The sequence below is a fragment of the Macaca nemestrina genome, chromosome 6 (genome assembly GCF_043159975.1).
Source record: "Macaca nemestrina isolate mMacNem1 chromosome 6, mMacNem.hap1, whole genome shotgun sequence".
NCBI classification, from domain to species: Eukaryota; Metazoa; Chordata; class Mammalia; order Primates; family Cercopithecidae; genus Macaca; species Macaca nemestrina.
The window spans coordinates 58,199,440-58,217,063 of record NC_092130.1 but is presented as its reverse complement, the minus strand read 5'-3'; the positions used below and the strand labels follow the sequence as shown (position 1 = coordinate 58,217,063).

The following is a 17,624-nucleotide window of genomic DNA, read 5'->3' as shown; positions in this document are numbered from 1 at the left end:
GAGGGGCGAAATGCTGCGGTGGAAGGGATGGAAATGCGAGAAGGGTGTTCCCTCTTCTAACCTTGAGCCCTTTTATATGGGTGTGAAGCCCATTCACAAAGGTGGTGTCCCCACAACTTAATCACCTCACAAACGCCACACCTCTTAACATTGTTGCACTGGGAAATATGATCCACTGTGAATTTTGGAGGAGACACCACCATTGAAACTGCAACACTTTATGATTAGCACTTTATATACATGATGCCATTTTAATTCTCATTATATTACTATAAGATAAACATTATTTTCTGACTTTCTAGGTTGGAAGACTGTGGTTAAGCAACTTGCTTAAAGTCGTACACTGGATTCGCAAGTGGCTGTCAGAGTCATTCTGTCTAATTCCACAGATTCATATATTTTCATGTCACTATAAAAGGGGCATAGAAGTGATATAAAAAATGGGTATTGCTACCCTGCCAACCTGTGAGTGTTAGGAAAAAGAGGACAGAATTCCATTCATTCACTAATACTTATCATTAGGCCTTGGACTAAGTACTAAATATAGAGTCATAAAAATATAGGCATAGTTCTTGACCTCATGGAGTTTTGAGTCCTATTGAGGAAATTGTATGGAATTTTAAAAATATATACAATTTAAAATTGTGTTATGACGGTGTGGAATGGCGGAAGACAGACATTCAGGATCTTGGCTAGAGAAAACCTACGGGAGGAAGATATTTCAGCTAAGACATAAAAGGTGTGAAAGCATTAGCCAAGAGGAAACATGTGGAGGAAGGGAATGGTTAGAGAAAAAGACATTCGGATAAAGGGCAGCATGTATGAAGGTTCTAAGGTAAGGAAGATCTTATAATGAAATGAAAGAGTGCACATGTGGCCGGAGCCTAATACTAGAGGGAACAGGCACATGGATGAGGCTGAAGAGGTAGCATAGTTTCCTCCAGCTGCTCTGTGGACACAGGGACATCAGTTGTTTGGTTACTGCAGGAACCCAGGTGACAGCTGGTGATGGCTTGGCCTATCATGTTGGTAGCAGAGATAAAGATAAAGTACAATGGGCAGATCTTGGTGATAGGTGGGATGTGGAGGATAAGAAAGAAGGTCAAGGATGACTCCCAGATTTCTACCTTGAGCAACTGCACTAGTAGTGCCATTTTCTAGGATCAAGAATACTGTGGAAGGGTTGGATTTGGGGAAGTAAGATCTATAGTTTAGGCCGGGCACGGTGGCTCACGCCTGTAATCCCAGCACTTTGGGAGGCCGAGACGGGTGGATCATGAGGTCAGGAGATTGAGATCATCCTGGCTAACACAGTGAAACCCCATCTCTACTAAAAAATAAAAAATATATATTAGCCGGGCATGGTGGCAGGCGCCTGTAGTCCCAGCTACTCGGGAGGCTGAGGCAGGAGAATGGCGTGAACCCGGGAGGCGGAGCTTGCAGCAAGCCAAGAAGCACCACTGCACTCCAGCCTGGGTGACAGAGCAAGACTCAAAAAAAAAAAAAAAAAAGATCTATAGTTTAATTCTGGCCATATCAAATTCAAAATGCTTATGAGATTTTTGAGTTAAGCTGAATCTATGAGTCTGGAACTCAGAAGGGAGGACTGGGCTGGGATATACATTTATGCATTATTAACATATATTTAAAGCAATCAGAATGAATACTCATAGAAAAACAGGTCCAGGGCTGAGTCCTGAGATACAATATTTAGGGACTAGAGGGGACGAAGCTGGAGAACGAAGGCCTGGAGATGCAAGAGAAAGGTCTAGAGTAGGGTGCCATGAAAACTGAGATCCAACAAATGTTGTAAATAAGGGTGTTGAAAACAGTGTTTTATGCCAAGAGGTTGAGTAGAATGAGGACCAAAAAATATTTGATTTGGCAGTGTGGATGCAGCTGCTAACCTTGGAAAGAACATAGTGGACTGGTGAGATCTGCAGAGTGTATGGAGAATAAAGATAGGTTGTGTTTTGAGAAGTATGGCTTTGAAGACTAGAATAGAAATAGTAGGTAGGCTAGGAATAGAGATATTGGGATGAGAGGTATTTTTGAAAGATGGGAGCTTCTAGATTATGTTTTAATACTTAGGATAATGATCCAGTGGAGAAAAGGAGGTTGAAGAAGCAAGAGAGGTGATCAGAGATGGTGCAAAACCTGGAGAAAAAATAGGCACCAGGAGATGGGATCACCAATGTGTGTGGAAGGAAGGACTTCGATAGGAGAGGGCACTTCTTTGTTTCAGGAGAATGATTAATACAGATGAAGGCAAGACTGTAGGTTATTAGTGGGGAGATAAAGTAACTACTATCTGTTAGCTTGAATCTCATATTTTCTTGATGAAATATCAGGCAATCTTACCAAGCCTATCAGATGAGAAAGAGAGGTATAAAGAGAGAGAAAAAGTTAATGTTAAGAACCTTCTTAGTCCTTTGTCTCTCCATGCCTTCTGTTAAACTGAGCTCCCGAAATCAAGACTAAGTCTTTTAGAATGCTTTCCCTCTGTGATCTCCGCTTCTTTGGAGGTGGTAGATGAAATATTCAGTGGGATCCTACTTGTAGATCCAACCATTTTAATAATCTTCAGTGGTCCTAGCTCACCTCCTCAGCTGTGCTGATGTCATGAAAACCAGCCTCGACCTCACAAACTACCCCTTGATGATGCTGACAGCTGGACTACTAATACCCAACTTGCTGTGCCGCTTCTTCATCTTTCCTTGGTGCCAACCATGCCTGCATATCAGGGCAGCATTCCATGATCCCATGGCTCTCAGGTCAACAAACCACAACACTAAGGTAACAGGACCAGTTCTCTTCTATGTTGTTGGCTCCAGAAGCCAACCCAAGGGAATTTGTGTGTATGTATTACATGTGTGGAATATGTGTGTGTTGAAGGTGGGGAGAGTTACACATTTTAGAGCAACAGCCTCATCAGTGAAATTGATGTATAGCTTTCTAATGTAAAAATTTAAAGGATAATACTCACCTGTACAAATCACAGTCTAATCTAATCATTTAAAAACTCATCCTTAACTTGTAATTATATATCACATATTGCTGGGTAGAGAGACTGTGATAGATACAACTACATCTCCCAGAGCCCAAAGCCCAAAGCAAAAATAGGTGCTCTTTCTTTGCACTGGCACTTCTTTATGTGGCTTTCTGCTTCTCTAGAAAGAAAAACACTGACTGTAACTTCTGTGAGAGGAGAGGATCACATATTATAAATTCAAATATTACTTAGGCCTTAAATGAACAAAAACCATAACATAGTTATACTCTCAAAAAGTTAATCTAGCTTAATTTCGTATGTCTTCAAAGCCTTTTTTCCCCATCACTTGCTTCCAGCCCAAACACATGTACATCCACATTTCCTAGTGATCATGGATACTGAATCGTTATATAGTGAGTGAATGGATATAGCTCCAGTACTTAAAAATCCAAATTCCAAGGTCAACAACTACAGTCTCTCCCAAAATTCTTAAAATTCCAACAAAGGTAGTGCAACGCAATCTGTAAAGAGTCCTTATTGAAACAGAGGTGATTGTCCCATAAACAGAATCTCAGTGCTCAATGTGAGGCATAAGTTCAGCCTTATGGATAGGTGGGGAATTGAGAGAACTTAAGACTCCATCTTCTTCTCTCCCATTATGTTGTGCAGTGCTCATCTTCCTTACATCTCTTGTCTCTTTGTAGCATTTACTTTATGAGGTTGTCTTATACATAGAAAGAAATGACCTACAAATTGAAGAAAGGGCTAGTAAATCCAGGAACTCAGTAAATTTCCAGTATTCTCAGCCCAAGCACCTGCTCTGATGCCATGATCCCATCTTTAAAGTCTCCCATGCTGCTGTCATATCCCCAGTTACTTTTAATCAGAGAAGGTGGGAACATAAAGGTATCACTGGTCCCATGTTAAAACTTCAAGTAATTGGAGGCAGAGAGTAGAAGCAAAGGATAAGGAGAGATCGGGGTCAACTCTGATAGGAAAATTTTTTAAAAATATCTTAAAGTTAGAATTCTTTCTGGCCTATCCAAGGCGATGGTCTTCTTTTTATAGGAAAACTCCTTTTCTTGGCCTCCACCCCTGAGCGGTATGTGCTCTAACACGTAAGCTGTAGACAAATCAGGCACTAGAAAAAACCCAACGTCCAAGTTCAGGTCAGAGAGCATTTTTTTTTTCATCTTTTTAATTATATGCACTGGACAAATTGAGTGTCTGCCATAGCCCATGGGTGTTTCTTGTCTTTCCTCCATTTTCCCTTGTTTCTCCATTTTACTCTGTGACCTGGAAGCCAACTGGCCTAAGAGTCAGGCCTGTATCCAAACTGAAGAGCACAAGAACCAAACACTAAGAACATTCTTCAACCATTTTCTTCAAGGAGAGTCATTTCAGACAAGAATTTGGCAAGACGTTTAATCAATACCTCAAACACTTCACCTTCCAACTATGTTCTTCTAAGATCAGAAAAACAAAAACAGAAACGGTTCTTATCTCAAATGTGAAAATTAAAAAAAAAAAAAAAAAAAAAAAAAACCTTCAGCTAGGAAATTGTGTTTCTTTCAGAAACCTAGACCAAATTAGAGTCTAATTTGGAATTCATTCTTTGACCTATATTTTTCAGCTTCGTAGCTTAAGATTAACAATTAAATAACTAAAATGTCAAGCAGGCATTTGAAATATCAATAGTTCTTTTTTAAAAAATAAATACATAAAGATAATTTAATAAAAACAACATTTCCAAATGAATGTCAAATCTTTCTTATGTCAAAAGGAGCAAAACAAAACTCCAAATCACAAGTAACAGCCTCTTTTAGTTGGCCAATAGACAGGCCGGATTGGGAAATTCTTTTACGCGGCATCCAGTGATTTCCAAAAACAATTTAATTTCAAACAACGATCCTTCCAGATGTGACATTTGGGGAGAATTGTTTAAAACACCAGAAGTAAATGTGAAATACCAGTGGTTTCTAAACAATCAAACTCTCCAATTGTTAAGGTTTGGGATTGAACTATGCAGTTACTCCTATATATTAAAATACTATTTATACTTTGTATGTAGGACATGACTAAAAGAGTAGAAACTTAATTGTATACATTCAGACTCAGTCAGGTTGGTTGAAATTATGTTTTAAATGGCTGAAGGCAAGATTCTGATTTGGAGAAATGAGTCTCTGGTTGCCTCGCCTCATATTCTAATCTCCTTTGCATTTTAGCACCTTCTGCACTCTCCCTACCTCTGCCACCCCCACCCCTTGGTATTGTTGGAAGGGGGTCAAGATAATTTTATAAACTTAACAGAAAACCATCTTTCATAGGACTGTTTGCATTCTGAAAACCTATCTGGGAGAAAGTAATGTTTGACCCAAAGGAATAAACTTTCGAGATAGTTGGGAGAGCAACGGCGGGAGTTTTGCTAGTTTTTCCCCAGTCCTGTCCAATGGCTGACTCTGGACATGTAAGGCAGGGCATGATACCCCACTGACCACTGATGACTGTATCTCCCATGTTTTTAGAAGCAACTGGAATCAGACAGACCTGGATTCAGATCATAGATGCACAATTAAATCAAATATCTTTGAACGAGTTACTTAACCTCCCCAAGTCTCAGTTTCCATCATGAGAGGTTGAAATGAGAGGATGCCTGCAAAGGACCTGGGATGGTGCTTGACAAAACTTTATCTGTGGGCTTCTCCCTGCCCACTTTACAGAAGACCCAACTCTCTGCAATAGAAACCAACTTTTCCACTTAGTAATCACTGTGTGCTTCAGTTTCCTGGTTTATAAAGTAGGGGCACTGAGCTCTGCCCAGAGGGTTATTATGAGAATAAATGAAATAAAGCACGTAAAGTGTTTAGTACAGGGCCTGTTACTTAGTAAATGCTGGTAATTAGCTGCCATTATGCCACTTGGTCAGACATGTTTAATATTGCAATATACATAAGGATTTATAAAAGAGGTTTTAGCCTTTTTCATCAAGTATGGAGGGAGGAGAACGCTCACTCTTACTTCCTCCATCCAAACTTCCTGCATTCTATGATATGCCCTGTGCACTTACCACAGAAATCTCAATTATTTGGCTTAATGGAAGGAATCTGGAGTGTAGAAAATCTAAAACAGAAGCTAAGGTCCAAATTTTTAGTTTAATTTTATCATGGAGAAAGAGAAACACTCGTTGATGGAATGACACACATTCAAATATCTACACAATCACATAATTCCCTCAGATCTTGGCAAAATGTGCCCTGTTTTTGACAGCCTGGGATCCAGCTGGGAACAGGGAAAGCAAAAATCCCCCAGAGAGTAAATGACTCAAGGATTACCCATGCTCACTGTGTGCACAGCGTCTTGGAAATCAGTCTCATGCCTTAAAGTACAGTTTCTTTTGCCTAAGGATAGGCTTCAAGCCTCCTGTCAAGTTCTGTTGTAATCGTCGTCGTGCTTAAATTCAAAAGGAACAAGGAAGCTTCAATGTGACAATCTCTGTGTCACTCTGCTTTTTTTTTTTTTTTTCCTCTAAAGTACCTTTCCTACTATCCTACTACCTGGCAAGTTTTGTTTTAATTCCTCAGTCAATGATTCAGCTTTTGAGTGAAAACACTGACTCTATAGGAGATCTCAGCTAAAATACAAAAATTCCCTTGATAGGTGACAAACCCTTTTTAGTCATTGGCACATTCATTTCTTAGACATGAGATATAAGGAAAATACTTTTTATTGGCGATATGACTGAGGAGAGGAATTGGAAAAATAGGCAGCTCAGAGTCACAAGCTCAAATGCTTTCAGGGGCAGAACAGGCTGCATAGAGGGCAACAGGGAGTGGCAGAGCTTGTGGTATACTGGAGAGTCAGCCTCACCTAAAGATATTCACATTTAAAACTTTTAAGAACATTGTCCTGGCCAATTAAAACATGCTGTTGATTAAAATGACTGTTGGTCCATCCGCTTGCAACCTGAAATCCAGAGCATAAAGCCGAGAGGAGGCAGTACCATTGGGTAGTCCGGGTGAGATGCTGTAAAGACCCAGGCCTGGGCCAGGAGAAGACAGCTGCGGATGCTGAAGAAGCAACATGTTTGTGCGACAGCTGTGTGCAGGGACCGGGGGCATACACACTTCGTACCTGAGCATAGGGTAACTCACCCCAGCAGCCAACTACCATGTGGATCACCTGTGGGAGTCTCTGGAACAATGAAGCTATTCTTCTGGATCAGACATCTTGGAGCCAAACCTTCTGATAATTTTTAAGGACCAAAAGTCAAGGATGCTAGAGAGGCTGCACATCTGGAGAGTAGTTTTCAAAATTAATGTCTGACTTCAAACATGTTAGTGGGCAGAGAAGTCAGGATGCTTCCTCCACTCAACAGGTCCCCTTCTCACCCTGCCCCTGTATCTTGAGTAATTTCAAATGAATGGGCTCAGCACATGCCAAATAGGGATCTGTCAACCTGATACTGTCTCAGAGATAGAGCTTTGGACAAAGCTAAAAAATATTTTCTAAATAAAGGGATTGGATTGAGACGAAAGGGGCAAAAAGAAAAGAAAGTAAATAAAGTAGTGAGTTCAAGATAGTCATTTCCACTGTTAGGGCTAGTTCTCAGTTCTGTACCCAGCACAGTCCCTGACACATTGTCAGTAAACAGAAAATACTTCTGAGCAACAATATCTGGGCTTCAATTAAATCACCTAGCGAGGGACAGCCCTTTCCTCCACATGCATTTCCATTTAGTGTGGGTCTCAGCTGTGTTTCCAGCAGATGTCTCTGGTTTATTTCTGCTCACAATGGAAATGCAGTATCAAAATCTAGAATCCTATTGTTTCGTTGGCTTTTGAAATTGAAAAGCATCTGATTCATCCCAGATATTTGTGGACTAGCATACTGTACCGGTTACCAGTCACACTCCATCTGAGAGACAAAGTACACATTGACATATACGGCCAGTTCTAGGCCCAGTTGTGAGACAGGGTAAGGATTTTCCTGTCTATCTCCCCCGTGGTCACCATTTTTTAATTCTACATGTTGTGACTTGTCTTATTACAGATTAGTGATTACAACCGTATGGTTGGAAAGTGTCTGAAGGTAGGAGTGCCTTTTTTCTGATTTGCTCCAAGTCGCGGTTCAGGCTTACAGGGGCTATTTGCCTTACAGGATATTCTCTTACCTCTGGGTTCCCTGAGTTCTCTTTGACTCTTACGTTAATGAATAATCTCAAATGAACACTGGGAACATGGCTGTTTTGATGTAGGGATGATGCAATCTACAAAATGTAGGTTTGATGTAGGGATGATGCAACCTACAAAAATAAAAAAGACCATTAAACTTTCTGCATTTAAAAAAATATTTCCAAGTAATATACAAAGCATGTTACTTGGGAGGACACAGGCATTTCATTTGCAGACATATTTAGTAGTAACATAGTTTACATTTTGATGTGGCTCTTTGGCAAAGGCCCACTAAAATGACCTCATCAAAAAAGCAGAGTGTTTTTGTAATGGTTACAAATAAATCCAGCAAATTACTGCCTTCCAATGTGTGATTGCAGGAGGCTTCCTCTATTCCCTGGTAGCAGATGGGTAATTGTTTCTGTGCCCTTCTAGAGCCAAAGTTCTCAGCTCTCTCTTTCCGAGCTGAATGACCCTAAAGAAAATAATTGTAGGCCGGAGAGTAGACAAGGGCAAGCACAAAGAAAATATAAAGGAATAAATAGTGTGACACAAGGGGAGCCTTTCAGTATCCCTAAAATCAACTGTAGATGAAGACTAACTGAATTTATGTGTTTTGTGCGTATACACACACACACACACACACACACACACACTTATATACTAATAAACCTTGAAGTTCCTCATATGTTGGAAGATAAGAAACTGGTCAGTTATGTCTCCATTTTATTATTATTAAACTTTAAGTTCCAGGGTACATGTGCACAACATGCAGGTTTGTTACATATGTATACATGTGCCATGTTGGTGTGCTGCACCCATTAACTCGTCATTTACATTAGGTATATCTCCTAATGCTGTCCCTCCCCACTCCTCCCACCCCACGACAGACCCCGGTGTGTGATGTTCTCCACCCTGTGTCCAGGTGTTCTCATTGTTCAATTCCCACCTATGAGTGAGAACGTGCAGTGTTTGGTTTTCTGTCCTTGCAATAGTTTGCTTAGAATGATGGTTTCCAGCTTCATCCATGTCCCTACAAAGGACATGAACTCGTCCTTTTTTATGGCTGCATAGTATTCCATGGTGTATATGTGCCACATTTTCTTAATCCAGTCTATCATTGATGGACATTTGGGTTGGTTCCAAGTCTTTGCTATTGTGAATAGTGCCGCAGTAAACATATGTGTGCATGTGTCTTTATAGCAGCATGATTTATAACCCTTTGGGTATATACCCAGTAATCAGATGACTGGGTCAAATGGTATTTCTAGCTCTAGATCCTTTAGGAATCGCCACACTGTCAGTTTAATTAGATCCCATTTCTCAATTTTGGCTTGTGTTGCCATTGCTTTTGGTGTTTTAGATATGAAGTCCTTGCCCATGCCTATGTCCTGAATGGTATTGCCTAGGTTTTCTTCCAGGGTTTTTATGGTTTTAGGTCTGACATTTAAGTCTTTAATCCATCTTGAATTAATTTTTGTATAAGGTGTAAGGAAGGGATCCAGTTTCAGCTTTCTACGTATGGCTAGCCAAGAAACTGGTCGGTTATGTTTCAAACAGACAAGATGCCATGCACGTGGGTGCAAAGGGACAGTCCTGCTTTTATGTTATTCATCTCTGGCTACAGGGCTCAGGTACTGAAACTCTAGGGTTGAGTTTTTCTTGAAGAAATCTTATGTAAATGGGGTTGCTTCTTAATGGACTTTGTCCTACAAAAATGTAATGTCCTGAAAAAAAAGTCTTGATAAAACATTTTCTGATTTGATGTTTTTATTTGTTTTCTTTTGTGGTTATATGCTTTGTTTTTTGAACTAGGAAAACTTCTTGGGAGACAAATTAAAGAGTTTAGAATAGAGATCATTTGAAATATTCCCTAGGTCCCGGCAAAAAATAACTAAAATATATTACTTGATTCTGGAATTTCTTTTACAATGTGTAATGCTGACTTTCAACTGACTGCATTTCATGAGCATGGCAATGCAAAAATACTCCACTAAACTGTATCTGCACGAGTGTTTTTAAATCAGCCTTATTGAGAAATAAATTGCAAACAATAAACTGCATCCATTAAACATGAGCAATTCAATGAATTTTGATGGTTTTAGAAACCTATTATACCACCACCATAACCAAGACATAGAACATTTTCATTACCTTCCAAAATGTCTTATATTTCTTTATCACCTTCCACTTCTAGCCTCCAGGCAACCACTAATCTACAGATTAGTCTGGATTTTATATAAATACAATCATGTCATGTGTATTCTTGTGTTTGGTTTCTTTCAGCATAATGATTCTGAGTTTCATCCACTGGTGCAAGTAGCAGTCGTTCTTTTTTATTGCTCAGTAATAGAGCATTGAATGACTGTATTCAACTTTCTTGCTCTATTTATGGATGTTTCCAGTTGCATTCGTGTTTTGTTTTATTTTATGTTTTTTTGTTTTTTTGAGACAGAGTCTCACTCTGTTTCCCAGGCTGGAGCCTCAGCCTCCCTAATAGCTGGGATTACAGGCACCCACCATCATGCCCAGCTAATTTTTGTATTTTTGTAGAGATAAAGTTTCATCACGTTGGCCAGGCTGGTCTTGAACTCCTGACCTCAGGCGATCTGCCCACCTCGGCCTCCCAAAGTGCTGGGATGACAGGCGTGAGCCACCACACCTGGCCAAATTCATGTTTTTTTATTGTGACTTCAGAACTTTAGTGCAGGCAGAACCAATTTGCATTTCTCCAATATGGGAAAACCAAGATGGTTTAGTGTATAAAAATTCTAAATTGTCCCATCTTGCCCATTTCTTAATCTGATTATGTCTCAAAGATATGAAGTCCACATCCTTATATTCAGGGCTCAACACAATCCCCAAAATTGCCCTCTCTCTATCCAAAACAACATAACACCTTAACTTGACTGATGCAGCTCTCTTATTATAGAAAGTCCTTCCTTTCAGTGTTATTTGTCAAATCTCTACCCAACTATTCTAACAGGAGGATGAAGTCTGGGATCTGGACTAAGGTGGAAAGACAGAGGGCCAGGGGAGACACTTAGAAAAGGTCACGACCTTCAACTATTTTCTCAAGGTCTAACCACTCGTGTTTCCATCCTATGTGGAACAGATTGATCTTCACTTGTATACTTCCTCTAAGCAGACTTCTTGTTTCCATTATGGGCATTAGGGCTTTCATGTTCACATACTACAGTACTATTAAACAGTTGTTGAAAAGGTCATGTTGTTTAGCAGCTTGCCTAAAGGAGTTCTCCTCTCTCCAGTACAGTTCTACCATTCAATAAACCCACTTCAGATATTATCCACTTCATTGGCTTCTGATCAAAACACTTCCTTTTCTTCCTGCTTCAGACTCCTGTGGCACTATGTCCCCATATCATGATACTTACACCTTTTGGCTTGTAAATTAATAGTTTATATGTTTGCCTCCATAACTACAGAGAGTTAAGGATTGGGATTCCCCACAACCTCCAGCTTGGTGCTGGAGGAAGTAGATGAATGAAGGCATGGAGACAGCAAAGTTGAGGACTGTGGCCTCTAGCTTGGGGAATAGTGTCCAGTTTGGTGTGGCTCAAAGATGTGTTTCGTGGGGCTAAGATTGGCCATGGCTGAAGTCTGCATGAAGTGTTAGACTTTACTCTGTAGCCACAGAGAACCATAAAATTACTGAGATCATGTTAGATAGGCCAAGTTTGCACAAAACAGTCAAGTGGGGTGGGGGCGGAGATAGTTGAGAAGATGAAAATTATATGGCGATATGTCAATCCATCTAGAATGGGCAATACAGGATCCAAAGGATGGCCTGGTTCATCCATCCACCAAATTATCCTTTTGACCGCCACTTTTCAAAATAAGATGACTAGCACCACACAGCCCCACTTAGTTGCTTGTGAGTTCATTTTTTGACTAATGCGTTCAGGCGCGGGAAACAGCCTAGACAAAATTAAAATATCTGTAAGAGTTGCATTTAGGATTATCTTATGGTGGAAATGGACTCAGGCTAAATCTTGTTCTCAGATTATTTTTCCAGACATTTGTTACTGCTTTTTAAAGTAATGGAGCAGAATTCTAGGATTTCAATTATGTTTTGCCATACAAGTATTTAACTGATATGTACTCAACTACAAACAATTAGCAAAATAAAATAGTATTGGAATAATGCAACTTAAAGTACTATAAGTATTTTTATTTTGTATTTAAAAGGAAAATGTTTTCTATTGACAACATTTCTGACACCAAATGTGTGGATTTTTACCCCTACAGCAACAACCAGTTCTCCAGTTCTCCAGACAACTGAGTGTTGTCCCAGAGTTAGCGCAGACCTCACAAGTTGAGGGCTCAGTCTCACAAGACTGCCCCCCAGCTTCAGAAGCCAATCACAACTACTGGGAAGTCAGGTTACTCACACTTCTGTCAACTTGGTTAAAAACTGAATTTCCCATGATCCTGCCTTCATGCTTAATAATTTGCTCTAACAGCTCACAAAACTCAGGGAAACATTTTATCGTGTTATTTATGTTACCAGTTTACTATAAATGATTACAGATGAACAGTCAGATGAATAGGTACATAGGACAAGGTATGGGGTTGGGGGTAGTGTGGAGCTTCTGTAACCTTTGGGGCCACCACCCTCCCAGCACCTCAATGGATTTGCCAAGCTTGAAGCTATCTGAAACTCTTCATTTGGAGTTTCTATGGAGCTTCCATTACATAAAAATAATTGATTGAATCATTGAACATTAGTGATTATCTCAATCCCCAGCCCCTCTTCCCTCCTCAGAGGTCAGCAAGTAGGGCAGAAATTTCCAGCCCTCTCATCAGGCCTTGGTCATTCTGGCAACCAGCCTTAATCTTTAAGCTGTCTACGGGTCCCAGCCACCAGTCATTCATTAGCATACAAAAAGACACTCATCACTCCCGGGGATTCCAAAAGTCTTAGAAGCTCTTGTTTCAGAAACGGGAAAAGGACCAAACACAATTTTAAAAGCCCCTATCAACCCTATCACTCAAGAAGTTACAAGGATTTTGAGAGCTCTGTGTCAGGAAGTAGGTGCAGAGACCAAATATGCATTTCTTATTATGCCACAGCCTTGTAATTTTATGCTATGCAAAACTGTATTCATTCCTAATACTAACTCTAATTCCAACTACTAGTTTGTTATAATACTAAACTATGTTATATACATAATCTTGGAATATCTTTTATGAGTTATTTCAGGAATTTTCAGAAAGTAATTCAGTCTGCATTATTTTACCTTTAAGACTGATTTTACTACCCAATCCAGATTAACTTTTGACTCCAGAGCTGATACTCTTTTTTTATTATTTTATTATAAAAATGATACAAATTCATTTTAAAATTCAAGCCATTAGGAAAGTATAAAAATTACCCCAGACTCCTCTAATTTGACCTTAGTGGATACCATTCCAGGCATCTGTGTACACAGACATACATAAGTAGACATGTATATGTTTTCATATCAGTGAGATTATTAGTAGAGATAAATTTAATTTACTTGCTTTTGACAAAAAGACACCAAAGTGAAACTAATAATTTTGCTGAACTTCAAGATAATATTTCTTCACTAAAAGTTTAGTTTTTAAAAGGACCTACTAAAGTTGAGAAAAAAGTAATTATTCAAGGATTTGCAAAACATTAACTTCAGGCCAGGCGCGGTGGCTCAAGCCTGTAATCCCAGCACTTTGGGAGGCCGAGGCGGGCGGATCACAAGGTCAGGAGATCGAGACCACAGTGAAACCCCGTCTCTACTAAAAATACAAAAAATTAGCCGGGCGCGGTGGCGGGCGCCTGTAGTCCTAGCTACTCAGGAGGCTGAGGCAGGAGAATGGCGTGAACCCAGGAGGCGGAGCTTGCAGTGAGCCGAGATCGCGCCACTGCACTCCAGCCTGGGCAACAGCGTGAGACACCGTCTCAAAAAAAAAAAAAAACAAAAAAAAAAACATTAACTTCAAATTTTAATTTTACACTGCTTCAATTGACTGTTTCACATGAAAACTGAGGAATTTAATGTCATTAACTTCTTTGTACTGCTCCTTCCCCTACTAATTTTGATAATTTTATATTCTCTTCTCTATAATTTTTTTTTTTTTTTTTTGAGACAGAGTCTCACACTGATGCTCACACTGGAGTGCAGTGGCACAATCACAGCTCGCTGCAGCCGCAACTTTCCGGGCTCAGGTGGTCCTCCCACTTCAGGCTACTAGTAGCTGGGAACTATAGGCGTATGCTACCATGCCCAGCTATTTTTTACATTTTTTGTAGAGATGGGGTCTCACTGTACTGCTCAGGCTCAGGCTGGTCTCAAACTCTTGGGCTCAAGCAATCTACCCTCCTTGACCTCCCAAAGTGCTGGGATTACAGGTAAGAGCCACTGGGCACAGCCTCTACAATTTCTATAGTTATTTTGCCTCCCATGATTTAAGTGGATTAATTGCCACTCTTTTAGTCACAATCTCTATATTTTTTAGCTTTTTTGTTGTTTCATCCTTGATTTCTTGTATTAACTAATGTTTTTCAAAGAGAATCAGAGGTAGAGTGGCTATATCATGTATTTATTATACAGGGACATTTTAGAGAGCAAAAGAAGAGCTATTAATATTAGCAAAGACAACAGGTAAATAATAAGACTATTCTAGGCAAAACAGTGCTTAGAATCACCCTAAAGCCAGATATGGTGTATTTTATAAGCTCTTGAATGCTTCAACTCAGAACTTTCTGAGCCATTTAAACAGTGCCAAATGGCCCCTTTAGCAACGAATTATCTATTGGAAGAAAAAGTTTGGCTCTGGCTAAAGGCCCAGTAGCTCACTTCCTGGGGCTAATAGATGAGTTTTAGGGAATCTACCAATCAATTGAAACCATATCCACAATTCTGTATACATATGCATTTTTCTGGGGAGATCACTGTGACACTAATCAGATTTTCAAAGACTATTGCTCCATAAACATTTCTTACCAATTTCTATTTCATAAGGTGATGCTTGGATCACATTCTCTGAACTCCCCTGTAAATAACATCACAGAACTATGCTTTCACACTATAAGTTATCACTTCATATCTTCTGTATAATTAGTATAAGAAGTGAACAAATGTGGGCTGGGAGTGGTGGCTCACGCCTGTAATTCCAGCACTTCGGGAGGCCGAGGCAGACAGATCACGAGGTCAGGAGATAGAGGCCATCCTGGCTATCACAGTGAAACCCCATCTCTACTAAAAATGCAAAAAAAGCCAGGCGTGGTAGCGGGCGCCTGCAGACCCAGCTACTCAGGAGACCAAGGCAGGAGAATGGCGTGAACCCGGGAGGCAGAGCTTGCAGTGAGCAGAGATCGCGCCACTGCACTCCAGCCTCGGCGACAGAGTGAGACTCCATCTCAGATAAAAGAAAAGAAAAGAAAAGAAATAAACAAATGTGGAGTGTTTCTGATATTTTGTAAAACTGCTAGTAATGACTTCCATTTTAGTTTTCATTACATCTTTTATTAAAATTCATAAATTCATGCAATAAATTTAGTGCTAGGAATATTTTTTTCCTTCTGATCGGTTGTCATAGTTCTTTCTGCAAACTCTGTTAGTTATTGAATTGTGTATTTCACAGTGGTTTCCTTCTAGCCTGTACTATCAGAGAGGTCATCTAGAGAAATTTGAACCTATCTGAAATATAGGTATTCTAGTCTTGGTTTTCTGAAACAACTATGTCCATTCCTCTTTTATCCAAACCTCTCTTAAGGTTCTCCAACAAATCAGTCTCTTTTCTTGGTCCTTAATCTTTCTCCCCTGCTTCAATAGTGATACTACGACTATTTCAAACAGTAACAATGAATGGATGGATGCCAGGTGATATATACAATAATTAGGATAAAAGTAGTTAAATATCCACTTCCCTGTGTGTTACACAAACCTGGCCTAAAACATTGAACATGAAGTGTTCCTGACAGAGAAAAGACATTAACAGAAAGAAAAAGATGCTGTGTGGAAAATAATATGATAATTCCAATAGTGGCCAGCAAAATAATTGAAAGCATATGAAAAGTTAGTGGATTCAAGTTAAAAGCTTTCCCTAAAGTGTTCAAGTGCCTGCCTATATCTAGCCTAAATCAACTTTCCCAGGAAACTGAGAGGACCAAAACAAAATTGTGATGAGCCCTGACAGACTTTTATGCACACTTACATAGATTTAGTGATTAACTTTTTGTAAAAAATGTCTTTTACCTTGATGTTCGAAAAGTAATGCCACACCAGCAAAATATTATCTGAAATGTTACAGGAAAACTGTTGACCTAATTCTTTGCTCTTCAGCAACCTCAGACTTATCGACTTCCTCTTTGCCTTCCTTTGATAACACTTTCCTGAAGTTGGCTGGTCCTGGCAAGGGCCTCCATAGACAGGGCCCCCTGCCCTCACATAACCTCCTCAGCCACCCTTCCACTGCCCTCCTTACTCTGTTATGCCATGCCACTGAAAGCTACAGCCTGCGCATTTGCTAAGAGGGAGCCTTCTGCTGGTCCTGCCAGAGCTACAGTCCCTTCTTTCTGTTCCTTCTTTCCATCCCCCACAGATCCACTTCTATCTGAAAAAGGCCAAATAGGAAAACCCTGGACTGGAAAAAGAGGCCAAACAGGAAAACCTTGGCAGCTGGGGCAGTGGCAATAACCACAAGTTGGAGATTGCTCAGCTTTCCCTGGAAGTTTCAGACTGACAATTGTAAAATCAGTGAAAAATAAAATAGGTTTTCTTATCTCTGTTCAGACCCATGTGGATGTATTTTTCTCTTCTGCTGTGGCTGGGTTGTTTGTGCTTCACTAGAGCATGGCTTAGGAGTAAGATGCTCAAAACATAAGAATATGGAGTATATTGCAGGTTCAACGGAAGTTCAACCACAAATACAGAGCATGGGACAAGCTTTAGAAAATATAATATAGACCATCTTCGTCTTTTTATGGTATTAATTTTCCCCCACATCCCTTTCCGTTGTTTGGTAGATGTCTTCTGACCTCTGTGTCTGCCTGTTTTCTTCTAACTTTCCTTCCAGAGGAAATCTTCTGACACGGTGACACAAATGTCTTCATTTATGACCCATGCCATTTATTTTGCTTATATGCTTGGTTAAATACTGGATTTGGCTCATACTTTCCATGTGGAATTTTATTAAATTCACTATTTTCAAAGTAAAAAGAATAACTTCTCATTTTAAACTAAAAAATCTGCATTTAATTAACCTTTCCAGTAAATAAACATGTAAAAAAGTAGTAAGAAACATTTAAATGTCTTGAAAATTTTTGCTTATGCTTTGTACTTTCTGTTAGGTCTTTCTTGAATTTCTCAAATATTTTTAATGTCACTTTTAAATTGTTAGAACCCACCATATGGCTAAGAAAAGAAGGATAAACAACTATTTAGTTATTTTGATAAATGTAGACAGTTTATTGGCATAAG

General features: G+C 39.6%; 1 protein-coding gene and 1 long non-coding RNA gene across 7 annotated transcripts in view; one reads left to right on the top strand and one right to left on the bottom strand.

Moving 5' to 3' along the window:
- The window catches only part of LOC105463132 (uncharacterized), a 56,239-nt gene extending 53,648 nt beyond the window's left edge, over positions 1 to 2,591 (bottom strand). For both annotated transcript variants that reach the window (XR_011624728.1, XR_011624729.1), the window contains exon 1: positions 2,421 to 2,591. This is a non-coding gene — a long non-coding RNA (uncharacterized lncRNA). The remainder of the gene's footprint in view (positions 1 to 2,420) is intronic.
- Positions 2,592 to 2,638: 47 nt separating this feature from the next.
- The window catches only part of LOC105463133 (zinc finger protein 475), a 91,610-nt gene continuing 76,624 nt past the window's right edge, over positions 2,639 to 17,624 (top strand). For all 5 annotated transcript variants that reach the window (XM_071098553.1, XM_071098552.1, XM_011710076.3 and 2 more), the window contains exon 1: positions 2,639 to 2,796. In XM_071098553.1, coding sequence (XP_070954654.1) covers positions 2,659 to 2,796 — 138 coding nt within the window. In that variant the 5' untranslated portion in view covers positions 2,639 to 2,658. The remainder of the gene's footprint in view (positions 2,797 to 17,624) is intronic.